This window comes from Notolepis coatsorum, assembly GCF_963971535.1.
Source record: "Notolepis coatsorum genome assembly, chromosome: 5".
Taxonomy (NCBI): Eukaryota; Metazoa; Chordata; class Actinopteri; order Aulopiformes; family Paralepididae; genus Notolepis; species Notolepis coatsorum.
Genome location: NC_140169.1, coordinates 106,285,258 through 106,299,208, shown reverse-complemented (window position 1 = coordinate 106,299,208; position 13,951 = coordinate 106,285,258). Strand labels below are relative to the sequence as shown.

Sequence of the window (13,951 nt, the reverse complement as noted above, 5' to 3'; positions counted from 1 at the left end):
GCTAGTCGACTGATGCAAAAAAATATTATATATATATATTTTTAATTATTATTCTTTATTTTTTTTATCATTCCATTTGGGTTGTGGGGCGTGTTTAATGTCTGAAGGAGTTGACTGAAGGCTTCTTGTCCTCTGTGAAAGCATGCAATTGGTCCACTGATGGATACATCTTGATATTTGTATAGTCAGTGTATTCATTAGATGGGTGAAATCCTCTTTCAGTGCTTCTGTGCCCGTTTTCTTAGGCAGTTAGCCTCGCTGGTATGCGCACCATTAGCGTTAGCCACGCCTCTTTGCTTTTGGGAATAATAATAATTAAAAAAATAATATTATAATAAATCATTTTTGCATTCAACTAAGAGGTTGGCAGTCGACTACGGCTCCTTTCGATCGATTACTCGACTATTCGACTAGTCGAGGTCAGCCCTAGTAGATAGTGTCACAAGCTCATAGGAAGTTGAAAGACAAAGTCGGCAAGCTGGTAACATCCTTGTTGCCTAGAAACAAGGTGAATAGGGCTTTTCATCTACAGTATATCAATTTGTTGATACTTCACACAACACAAGTTTCAATGACATCATTAGCTAGGACACATTCAAACTGATTAACTCAATAACTGTCAAACATCAACCATACACCAGAATGTGAATGTCTCCCATAGAAGAGCATCATTTTGTCACCCAAGAACTGACCAGTGGAAACATCAGTGGAAAAATAGCATTCTATGTTGTCTACATACAAAACTCATTCATTGTAATCTTGAGTTGAAGGCATTTCAGAAATGAACAGACATCTTATGCAGGAGCAAGTACAAGCATTTCTTCTAGAACAGTGGCAGGGCTTACCAGAATATTGCTAAGGTAGACCTCCAGAACAGCAACGGCGCTGGAAATGAAGGAGGTGGAGGCCACTTTGGGTTGACTGGTTTTGGGTTTTGGCGTCTCCTCCACCACAGGCTCCTTAGGCTCCTCCACCTTTGGCTTTTGCTCCTTCTCCTGGTTCTCTGTACTGTAGAAATGATACACCTGATTACTGCTACGAGTATTGTTACCTGATTACTGCTACGAGTATTGTTACCTGATTACTGCTACGAGTAATGTTACTTACTGCTACGAGTAATGTTACCTGATTACTGCTACGAGTAATGTTACTTACTGCTACGAGTAATGTTACCTGATTACTGCTACAAGTAATGTTACCTGATTACTGCTACGAGTAATGTTACCCGATTACTGCTACAAGTAATGTTATCTGATTACTGCTACAAGTAATGTTACCTGATTACTGCTACGAGTAATGTTACCTGATTACTGCTACAAGTAATGGTATCTGATTACTGCTACGAGTATTGTTACCTGATTACTGCTACGAGTAATGTTACTTACTGCTACGAGTAATGTTACCTGATTACTGCTACAAGTAATGTTACCTGATTACGGCTACGAGTATTGTTACCTGATTACTGCTACGAGTAATGTTACTTACTGCTACGAGTAATGCTACCTGATTACTGCTACAAGTAATGTTATCTGATTACTGCTACAAGTATTGTTACCTGATTACTGCTACAAGTAATGTTACCTGATTACTGCTACGAGTATTGTTACCTGATTACTGCTACGAGTAATGTTACTAACTGCTACGAGTAATGTTACCTGATTACTGCTACAAGTAATGTTACCTGATTACTGCTACGAGTAATGTTACCTGATTACTGCTACAAGTAATGTTACCTGATTACTGCTACGAGTATTGTTACCTGATTACTGCTACGAGTAATGTTACTTACTGCTACGAGTAATGTTACCTGATTACTGCTACAAGTAATGTTACCTGATTACTGCTACGAGTATTGTTACCTGATTACTGCTACGAGTAATGTTACTTAATGCTACGAGTAATGCTACCTGATTACTGCTACAAGTAATGTTACCTGATTACTGCTACAAGTAATGTTATCTGATTACTGCTACGAGTATTGTTACCTGATTACTGCTACGAGTAATGTTACTTACTGCTACAAGTAATGTTACCTGATTACTGCTACAAGTAATGTTACCTGATTACTGCTACGAGTATTGTTACCTGATTACTGCTACAAGTAATGTTACTTACTGCTACAAGTAATGTTACCTGATTACTGCTACAAGTAATGTTACCTGATTACTGCTACGAGTATTGTTACCTGATTACTGCTACGAGTAATGTTACTTACTGCTACGAGTAATGTTACCTGATTACTGCTACGAGTATTGTTACCTGATTACTGCTACGAGTAATGTTACTTACTGCTACAAGTAATGTTACCTGATTACCGCTACAAGTAATGTTACCTGATTACTGCTACGAGTATTGTTACCTGATTACTGCTACGAGTAATGTTACCTGATTACTGCTACAAGTAATGTTACCTGATTACTGCTACAAGTAATGTTACCTGATTACTGCTACGAGTAATGTTACCTGATTACTGCTACAAGTAATGTTACCTGATTACTGCTACGAGTATTGTTACCTGATTACTGCTACAAGTAATGTTACCTGATTACTGCTACGAGTAATGTTACCTGATTACTGCTACGAGTAATGTTACCTGATTACTGCTACGAGTAATGTTACTTACTGCTACAAGTAATGTTACCTGATTACTGCTACAAGTAATGTTACCTGATTACTGCTACGAGTAATGTTACCTGATTACTGCTACAAGTAATGTTACCTGATTACTGCTACGAGTAATGTTACCTGATTACTGCTACAAGTAATGTTACCTGATTACTGCTACGAGTATTGTTACCTGATTACTGCTATGAGTAATGTTACCTGATTACTGCTACGAGTAATGTTACTTACTGCTACAAGTAATGTTACCTGATTACTGCTACAAGTAATGTTACCTGATTACTGATACGAGTATTGTTACCTGATTACTGCTACGAGTAATGTTACTTACTGCTACGAGTAATGTTACCTGATTACTGCTACAAGTGATGTTACCTGATTACTGCTACGAGTAATGTTACTTACTGCTACGAGTAATGTTACCTGATTACTGCTACAAGTAATGTTACCTGATTACTGCTATGAGTAATGTTACTTACTGCTATGAGTATTGTTACCTGATTACTGCTATGAGTAATGTTACTTACTGCTACGAGTATTGTTACCTGATTACTGCTATGAGTAATGTTACTTACTGCTACGAGTATTGTTACCTGATTACTGCTATGAGTAATGTTATTTACCGCTACGAGTATTGTTACCTGATTACTGCTATGAGTAATGTTACTTACTGCTACGAGTATTGTTACCTCATTACTGCTATGAGTAATGTTACTTACTGCTACAAGTATTGTTACCTAATTACTGCTATGAGTAATGCTACTTACCGCTACGAGTATTGTTACCTGATTACGGCTATGAGTAATGTTACTTACTGCTACGAGTATTGTTACCTGATTACGGCTACAAGTAATGTTACTTACTGCTACGAGTATTGTTACATGATTACTGATATGAGTAATGTTACTTACGGCTACGAGTATTGTTACCTGATTACGGCTACAAGTAATGCTACTTACTGCTACGAGTATTGTTACCTGATTACTGCTACAAGTAATGTTACTTACTGCTACAAGTATTGTTACCTAATTACTGCTATGAGTAATGCTACTTACTGCTACGAGTATTGTTACCTGATTACTGATATGAGTAATGTTACTTAAGCTACGAGTATTGTTACCTGATTACTGCTACAAGTAATGTTACTTACTGCTACGAGTATTGTTACATGATTACTGCTACAAGTAATGTTACCTGATTACTGTTACGAGTAATGTTACCTGATTACTGCTACAAGTAATGTTACCTGATTACTGATACAAGTAATGTTGCCTGATTACTGTTACGAGTAATGTTACCTGATTACTTCTACAAGTAATGTAACCTGATTACTGCTACAAGTAATGTTACCTGATTACTGCTACAAGTAATGTTACATGGTTACGGCTACAAGTAATGTTACCTGATTACTGCTACAAGTAATGTTACCTGATTACTGATACAAGTAATGTTACCTGATTACTGCTACGAGTAATGTTACCTGATTACTGCTACGAGTAATGTTACTTAATGCTACGAGTATTGTTACCTGATTACGGCTACAAGTAATGTTACTTACTGCTACGAGTATTGTTACATGATTACTGATATGAGTAATGTTACTTACGGCTACGAGTATTGTTACCTGATTACGGCTACAAGTAATGCTACTTACTGCTACGAGTATTGTTACCTGATTACTGCTACAAGTAATGTTACTTACTGCTACAAGTATTGTTACCTAATTACTGCTATGAGTAATGCTACTTACTGCTACGAGTATTGTTACCTGATTACTGATATGAGTAATGTTACTTAAGCTACGAGTATTGTTACCTGATTACTGCTACAAGTAATGTTACTTACTGCTACGAGTATTGTTACATGATTACTGCTACAAGTAATGTTACCTGATTACTGTTACGAGTAATGTTACCTGATTACTGCTACAAGTAATGTTACCTGATTACTGATACAAGTAATGTTGCCTGATTACTGTTACGAGTAATGTTACCTGATTACTTCTACAAGTAATGTTACCTGATTACTGCTACAAGTAATGTTACCTGATTACTGCTACAAGTAATGTTACATGATTACTGCTACAAGTAATGTTACCTGATTACTGATACAAGTAATGTTACCTGATTACTGATACAAGTAATGTTACCTGATTACTGCTACAAGTAATGTTACCTGATTACTGCTACGAGTAATGTTACCTGATTACTGCTACGAGTATTGTTATCTGATTACTGCTACGAGTAATGTTACTTACTGCTACAAGTAATGTTACCTGATTACTGCTACAAGTAATGTTACCTGATTACTGCTACAAGTATTGTTACCTGATTACTGCTACGAGTAATGTTACTTACTGCTACGAGTAATGTTACCTGATTACTGCCACAAGTGATGTTACCTGATTACTGCTACGAGTATTGTTACCTGATTACTGCTACGAGTAATGTTACTTACTGCTACGAGTAATGTTACCTGATTACTGCTACAAGTAATGTTACCTGAATACTGCTACGAGTAATGTTACTTACTGCTACGAGTAATGTTACCTGATTACTGCTACAAGTAATGTTACCTGAATACTGCTATGAGTAATGTTACTTACTGCTACGAGTATTGTTACCTGATTACTGCTACAAGTAATGTTACCTGATTACTGCTATGAGTAATGTTACTTACTGCTACGAGTATTGTTACCTGATTACGGCTATGAGTAATGTTACTTACTGCTACAAGTATTGTTACCTGATTACTGCTATGAGTAATGTTACTTACGGCTATGAGTATTGTTACCTGATTACTGATATGAGTAATGTTACTTACTGCTATGAGTATTGTTACCTGATTACTGCTATGAGTAATGTTACTTACTGCTATGAGTATTGTTACCTGATTACTGCTATGAGTAATGTTACTTACTGCTATGAGTATTGTTACCTGATTACTGCTACAAGTAATGTTACTTACTGCTACGAGTATTGTTACATGATTACTGCTACAAGTAATGTTACCTGATTACTGTTACGAGTAATGTTACCTGATTACTGCTACAAGTAATGTTACCTGATTACTGCTACAAGTAATGTTACCTGATTACTGCTACAAGTAATGTTACATGATTACTGCTACAAGTAATGTTACCTGATTACTGCTACAAGTAATGTTACCTGATTACTGATACAAGTAATGTTACCTGATTACTGCTACAAGTAATGTTACCTGATTACTGCTACGAGTAATGTTACCTGATTACTGCTATGAGTATTGTTATCTGATTACTGCTACCAGTAATGTTACTTACTGCTACAAGTAATGTTACCTGATTACTGCTACAAGTAATGTTACCTGATTACTGCTACAAGTATTGTTACCTGATTACTGCTACGAGTAATGTTACTTACTGCTACGAGTAATGTTACCTGATTACTGCTACAAGTGATGTTACCTGATTACTGCTACGAGTATTGTTACCTGATTACTGCTACGAGTAATGTTAGTTACTGCTACGAGTAATGTTACCTGATTACTGCTACAAGTAATGTTACCTGAATACTGCTACGAGTAATGTTACTTACTGCTACGAGTAATGTTACCTGATTACTGCTACAAGTAATGTTACCTGAATACTGCTATGAGTAATGTTACTTACTGCTACGAGTATTGTTACCTGATTACTGCTACAAGTAATGTTACCTGATTACTGCTATGAGTAATGTTACTTACTGCTACGAGTATTGTTACCTGATTACTGCTATGAGTAATGTTACTTACTGCTACAAGTATTGTTACCTGATTACTGCTATGAGTAATGTTACTTACGGCTATGAGTATTGTTACCCGATTACTGATATGAGTAATGTTACTTACTGCTATGATTATTGTTACCGGATTACTGCTATGAGTAATGTTACTTACTGCTATGCGTATTGTTACCTGATTACTGCTATGAGTAATGTTACTTACTGCTATGAGTATTGTTACCTGATTACTGCTACAAGTAATGTTACTTACTGCTACGAGTATTGTTACCTGATTACTGCTACAAGTAATGTTACCTGATTACTGTTACGAGTAATGTTACCTGATTACTGCTACAAGTAATGTTACCTGATTACTGCTACAAGTAATGTTACCTGATTATTGCTACAAGTAATGTTACCTGATTACTGCTAGAAGTAATGTTACCTGATTACTGCTAGACGTAATGTTACCTGATTACTGCTACAAGTAATGTTACCTGATTACTGCTACGAGTAATGTTACCTGATTACTGCTACAAGTAATGTTACCTGATTACTGCTACAAGTAATGTTACCTGATTACTGCTACAAGTAATGTTACCCGATTACTGTAATGTTACCTGATTACTGCTACAAGTAATGTTACCCAATTACTGCTACAAGTAATGTTACTTACTGCTACAAGTAATGTTACCTGATTACTGCTACAAGTAATGTTACCTGATTACTGCTACGAGTAATGTTACCTGATTACTGCTACAAGTAATGTTACCTGATTACTGCTACAAGTAATGTTACCTGATTACTGCTACAAGTAATGTTACCTGATTACTGCTACAAGTAATGTTACCTGATTACTGCTACGAGTAATGTTACCTGATTACTGCTACGAGTAATGTTACCTGATTACTGCTACAAGTAATGTTACCCGATTACTGCTACGAGTAATGTTACCTGATTACTGCTACGAGTAATGTTACCTGATTACTGCTACAAATAATGTTACCTGATTACTGCTACAAGTAATGTTACTTACTGCTACAAGTAATGTTACCTGATTACTGCAACGAGTAATGTTACCTGATTACTGCTACAAGTAATGTTACCTGATTATTGCTACAAGTAATGTTACCTGATTACTGCTACGAGTAATGTTACCTGATTACTGCTACAAGTAATGTTACCTGATTACTGCTACAAGTAATGTTACCTGATTACTGCTACAAGTAATGTTACCAGATTACTGCTACAAGTAATGTTACCTGATTACTGCTACAAGTAATGTTACCTGATTACTGCTACAAGTAATGTTACCTGATCACTGCTACAAGTAATGTTACCTGATTACTGCTACAAGTAATGTTACCTGATTACTGCTACGAGTAATGTTACCTGATTACTGCTACGTGTAATATTACCTGATTACTGCTACGAGTAATGTTACCTGATTACTGCTACAAGTAATGTTACCTGATTACTGCTACACGTAATGTTACCTGATTACTGCTACAAGTAATGTTACCTGATTACTGCTACAAGTAATGTTACCTGATTACTGCTACAAGTAATGTTACCTGATTACTGCTACAAGTAATGTTACCTGATTACTGCTACAAGTAATGTTACCTGATTACTGCTACGAGTAATGTTACCCGATTACTGCTACAAGTAATGTTACCTGATTACTGCTACGAGTAATGTTACCTGATTACTGCTACGAGTAATGTTACCTGATTACTGCTACAAGTAATGTTACCTGATTACTGCTACAAGTAATTTTACTTACTGCTACGAGTAATGTTACCTGATTACTGCAATGAGTAATGTTACCTGATTACTGTTACAAGTAATGTTACCTGATTACTGCTACAAGTAATGTTACCTGATTATTGCTACAAGTAATGTTACCTGATTACTGCTACAAGTAATGTTACCTGATTACTGCTACAAGTAATGTTACCTGATTACTGCAACGAGTAATGTTACCTGATTACTGCTACGAGTAATGTTACCTGATTACCGCTACAAGTAATGTTACCTGATTATTGCTACAAGTAATGTTACCTGATTACTGCTACAAGTAATGTTACCTGATTACTGCTACAAGTAATGTTACCTGATTACTGCTACAAGTAATGTTACCTGATTACTGCTATAAGTAATGTTACCTGATTACTGCTACAAGTAATGTTACCTGATTACGACTACAAGTAATGTTACCTGATTACGGCTACAAGTAATGTTACCTGATTACTGCTACAAGTAATGTTACCTGATTACTGCTACAAGTAATGTTACCTGATTACTGCTACAAGTAATGTTACCTGATTACTGCTACAAGTAATGTTACCTGATTACTGCTACGAGTAATGTTACCTGATTACTGCTACACGTAATATTACCTGATTACTGCTACGAGTAATGTTACCTGATTACTGCTACAAGTAATGTTACCTGATTACTGCTACAAGTAATGTTACCTGATTACTGCTACAAGTAATGTTACCTGATTACTGCTACAAGTAATGTTACCTGATTACTGCTACGAGTAATGTTACCTGATTACTGCTACGAGTAATGTTACCTGATTACTGCTACAAGTAATGTTACCTGATTACTGCTACGAGTAATGCTACCTGATTACTGCTACGAGTAATGTTACCTGATTACTGCTACGAGTAATGTTACCTGATTACTGCAACGAGTAATGTTACCTGATTACTGTTACAAGTAATGTTACCTGATTACTGCAACGAGTAATGTTACCTGATTACTGTTACAAGTAATGTTACCTGATTACTGCTACAAGTAATGTTACCTGATTATTGCTACAAGTAATGTTACCTGATTACTGCTACAAGTAATGTTACCTGATTACTGCTACAAGTAATGTTACCTGATTACTGCAACGAGTAATGTTACCTGATTACTGCTACGAGTAATGTTACCTGATTACTGCTACAAGTAATGTTACCTGATTATTGCTACAAGTAATGTTACCTGATTACTGCTACAAGTAATGTTACCTGATTACTGCTACAAGTAATGTTACCTGATTACGGCTATAAGTAATGTTACCTGATTACTGCTACAAGTAATGTTACCTGATTACGGCTACAAGTAATGTTACCTGATTACTGCTACAAGTAATGTTACCTGATTACTGCTACAAGTAATGTTACCTGATTACTGCTACAAGTAATGTTACCTGATTACTGCTACAAGTAATGTTACCTGATAACTGCTACAAGTAATGTTACGTACTGCTACAAGTAATGTTACCTGATTACTGCTACAAGTAATGTTACCTGATTACTGCTACAAGTAATGTTACCTGATTACTGCTACAAGTAATGTTACCTGATTCACCTGATTACTGCTACAAGTAATGTTACCTGATTACTGCTACAGGTAATGTTACCTGATTACTGCTACAAGTAATGTTACCTGATTACTGCTACAAGTAATGTTACCTGATAACTGCTACACGTAATGTTACCTGATTACTGCTACGAGTAATGTTATCTGATTACTGCTACCTGATTACTGCTAGAAGTAATGTTATCTGATTACTGCTACCTGATTACTGCTAGAAGTAATGTTACCTGATTACGGCTAGAAGTAATGTTACTTGATTACTGCTAGAAGTAATGTTATCTGATTACTGCTACCTGATTACTGCTAGAAGTAATGTTACCTGATTACTGCTAGAAGTAATGTTATCTGATTACTGCTACAAGTAATGTTACCTGATTACTGCTAGAAGTAATGTTATCTGATTACTGCTACGAGTAATGTTACCTGATTACTGCAACAAGTAATGTTACCTGATTACTGCTGCATTAAGCTTTGCACATCAGGGTGGGAAGCAAATCGTACTCTACCAACAACAGTTGCACGTGAATCCAGAAATGACTGATCATCCGGAATTTTCACTAGCCAAAGTGGATTTTTTTTTATACAATAACTCTCTTTCAGATATCAAGAACACCCACCAAGTTGCTGGTTGAATTGACAAACTGACTAGCTAATATAGCAGCCACCCTACCACCACACTACTTTCAACTCAGGATTCAAGTCACGTCACCTTAATTTATTACTTTACTTTACTTTAATTTATTTAGTACTTTCAATTAACACCAGGTTTAAAACAAAGTGCTTTATACTGTAGTCCCGGATAAAAGAACAACAAAAGAAAAACAACATATACTCTCAAAGAGATTCTGCGCTTTATACTCAGTGTAACTTTGTCATGGTGCAATAGCCCAAAGTTCTACTGCACACTCAACTATACTGCATACCACGCTGACATACAGAACGGCTGTACTAAAAATACAGTATATATGGAAACTTGGAAAGCGTTATGTATAGTCTACTGTCTACTGTTTGTTGTGCTGTCTCTTTGCACTGTGATGTCCTGTTGTCATGGTACTATCCGTTTCTGTCATGCTGTGGAATTCCTGTGGTTCCCGATATAGACGTGTAACCACTTCATTTGGATGATAAAGTGTTTCTTGATTCATGTGATTATAATAAACAGGAATGAAGGTTGCTTCCATTTCTGAGTGCTTTTGATCCAATCTGATTTGAAATCATTTTATTTTTCTTGAATTATCTCCCCCTCCCCCTTCTTTTTCCATCTTTCTCCCCTCCCAATGTTAGTCGTTATGCCAATTCCCAATCCCCTTCCTGGTCATTGCGCACTCTACCCCCTACCGTCGTTCTGGGAGGGCGGAGACTATCACATGCTTCCTTCGACACATGTGTACCCAGCCCACCACTACTTTTCACCTGGCAGCGCGGACTCTCACTGGGAGAGTGTAACGTGTGGAAGATCACACTACCTCCCTCCAGATCCTTCCCTCACTGTGCAGGCGCCCCGACCGAACTGTAGGAGTCGCTGTTTACAACGACCTGGACCCACCCACCGGCTTCCCTCCCGCTGACTCTGCCAATCGAGCCAGTATGACGGCCAGCCAAGCCGGAGGCAACGCTGACAGTGAAATCATTTTATTTCAACCACCCAGCTGGTTTTACTTACTCCGCTTTCTCTGTTTCGGACTCTGCGGCCACAGATGCAGCGGCGATGGAGGTTTTCTACACAAGAGGACACAACAGAGAGTTGAGAGACACAACAGAGAGATGAGAGACACAACAGAGAGTTGAGAGACACAACAGAGAGTTGAGAGACACAAGAGAAAGTTGAGAGAGCTCCAAAGCAACGGCACACGTCTACACCACTTTAAATGATGGCTCGTATCCACATCCATACCAAAAGTCAATCTCTCCTCCATGAAATGAGAATAAAATGACGGCTGACCTTCTTTTCCGCAGCCGCAGCCTCCACAGACGCCTCTGAGTCTCCCAGTCCGAGCTCTATGTGTTTTCCTCCATCCTTTTTGGCCGTTGGGTTGAGCATCTCCATCATCATGTCCACCTCCGCCTTGTCCGCCGGTGGTGCCATGGATAGATCTATGCTCCCTGATGACTCGCTAGCCTCCGCTTTCTCTCCGTCCAACACATCGCCGTGGATACCAAATTGGGTGGGGTCAGGCATGTTGCCCAGGATGTCAGTCACTTTGATGTTCTTGGCTCCCTCAACCAGGCCACCACCAAACATGGAGGACCAGATGAGGTGGAAGAAGCCAAAGATCAGGCCGTAGATTCCCTTGAAGAAGCCACTGAAGAGCATCCAGAAGAAGGAGACGAAGCCTGTCATCATCTCTTTGATGCTCAACTTCTTGACGCTCTTGTACTGCTTGCGCATGTTCTTAAGGGACATCGTCTGGCGGACATTCTGGATCTTCTTTTTGACCGCATGGCAGACGTTAGTGAAGGCTGAGGCGGACTCCAGCCCTCTCTCTGCCTCTTCTGCCTCCTCCAGGATGCTGTGCACCTCCTCTTCCTCCTCCTCTTCAGGTCGCTCCGCCGGATCCGAATTGGAGATCTGCGAGGCCAACTGCATCTCAAAGATGGTGTCCTCACAGAAGTTGACAAACATCTCCATTTTCTCACTCTCACCGCCCTCGTTAATCACATCAGAGATGAACTGGCGCTTGGACTCTTTGATCTGGGGCTTCTCCCACTGCTCGCGGCAGGACTCGCTAATCTCAAAGTAGATTCTCTCGATGCGCTTTGCGCTGCCCATGATCTCAATGCGTCCAAGATAAGGCTCAAAGTAAGTGAGCATGCTCTCTGCCAGCTCCAGGAATGTAGACAGTCGGGAGTCGTGAGGCATGTGCTCCGACAGGTTGGAAAGCAGCACGGCCAAGTTGAAGCCGATTTCTTTGGCCGGCTCATGGAAGCGTCCCACAAACTCCTCGTAGTTGAACATGTCATTCTCGTCGGCCTCGGTGCAGGAGAGCAGGTACTCGATCTCGGACTGCGTGTACTGCTTCTGGCTCTCCATGGACTTCTGGAACTCCTTCTTGGAGATGATACCCTTGCAGTCGGGGTCATACTCCTTGAAGTTGTCAGAGGTGGTCAGGTCCTTGAGCTTGAGGAACATGTCGAAGAACTTGAGAATCATCTCCACATTGTTAGAAGATTCCACTAGCGTGTCCACCATCTGTTTTCCTATTGTTCCGTTCACCACGTTACCTGAGGAGGGAACACCGAAGAGTTGAGGGGTTGCTGTTTCGTGTGGTATTGTTACCCACAACCTTTGACCTTGTACAATACACTGTGTAATATAACATGGCATTAACATTATAATTAATTCAAATAAATGTCTGTGTTAAGTCACTATCCATTGCCAAATGAGGTCACACAATGGTGAATGAGCCTATGGCCCACTGATGAAAGCCCTTGCCTATGCAGCATTATCAAGTATTATGAATTCTGTGTCTGTGGCGACATTCCCGGAGAAAGATATACCGTATCATAAGACATTATTCCCTTTCTCTTTCATGTGTTACTACTGGTTACCCAGGCGCAAACTGCCAACTGACAATACTGTTTGGTTCCAAAGTGAACTCTGGGAATTGTGGTCCAAAAACACACTTAGCATAGGTGCCACCAAAGACAATGAAATGGAAATCTTTGAGATTGGCACTTTTGCATTGTACATTTACTTTATTTACATATTCACATTTATTCACATGAATTGTACGTATTATTGTATAATCTATTCACATACGTACATACATGTATTCATATGTAATTGACTACAATAACATTATTGATAAATAACTAGATAAAGAACTAGTATTTTCTTACCCTCCAGCAAAGACAGCATCATGACAATCATGTCCTTCTGCAAGTCCATCAGCTCCTTCAGCAACTCAGTCTGACTAGAGTCCTGCAACAATAACAGATCATTAAAGACTACTTCATTGAGCGCTTATCCTTGTCATTAGGGCACAAGTATCTTGTGTTTTATTATACATTTGTGTGTTAAGGAGTCTTAGAAGTATAAACGTCTCAGGATCTTAGTGTACCAGAATTTGTAGAAGTCTGGTAAACTCATTCCCTTTGGCCAAATTAAAAGCCCAGGTTTATTTTGACTTGATTTGTAGCGCTGCTACCTTTCATACTGGTGAGCACAGGGGTGTAAAAGTACCCAGAAATTATACTTAAGTGAAAGTATG

General features: G+C 38.5%; 1 protein-coding gene across 1 annotated transcript in view; it reads right to left on the bottom strand.

The window, feature by feature from the left end:
- The window catches only part of ryr3 (ryanodine receptor 3), a gene marked incomplete at its 5' end in the record, with an annotated part of 238,000 nt that overhangs the window by 9,003 nt on the left and 215,046 nt on the right, over positions 1-13,951 (bottom strand). The window contains 4 exons of the mRNA XM_084314212.1: positions 846-1,008; positions 11,404-11,459; positions 11,683-12,962; positions 13,581-13,662. Coding sequence (XP_084170338.1) covers positions 846-1,008; positions 11,404-11,459; positions 11,683-12,962; positions 13,581-13,662 — 1,581 coding nt within the window. The remainder of the gene's footprint in view (positions 1-845; positions 1,009-11,403; positions 11,460-11,682; positions 12,963-13,580; positions 13,663-13,951) is intronic.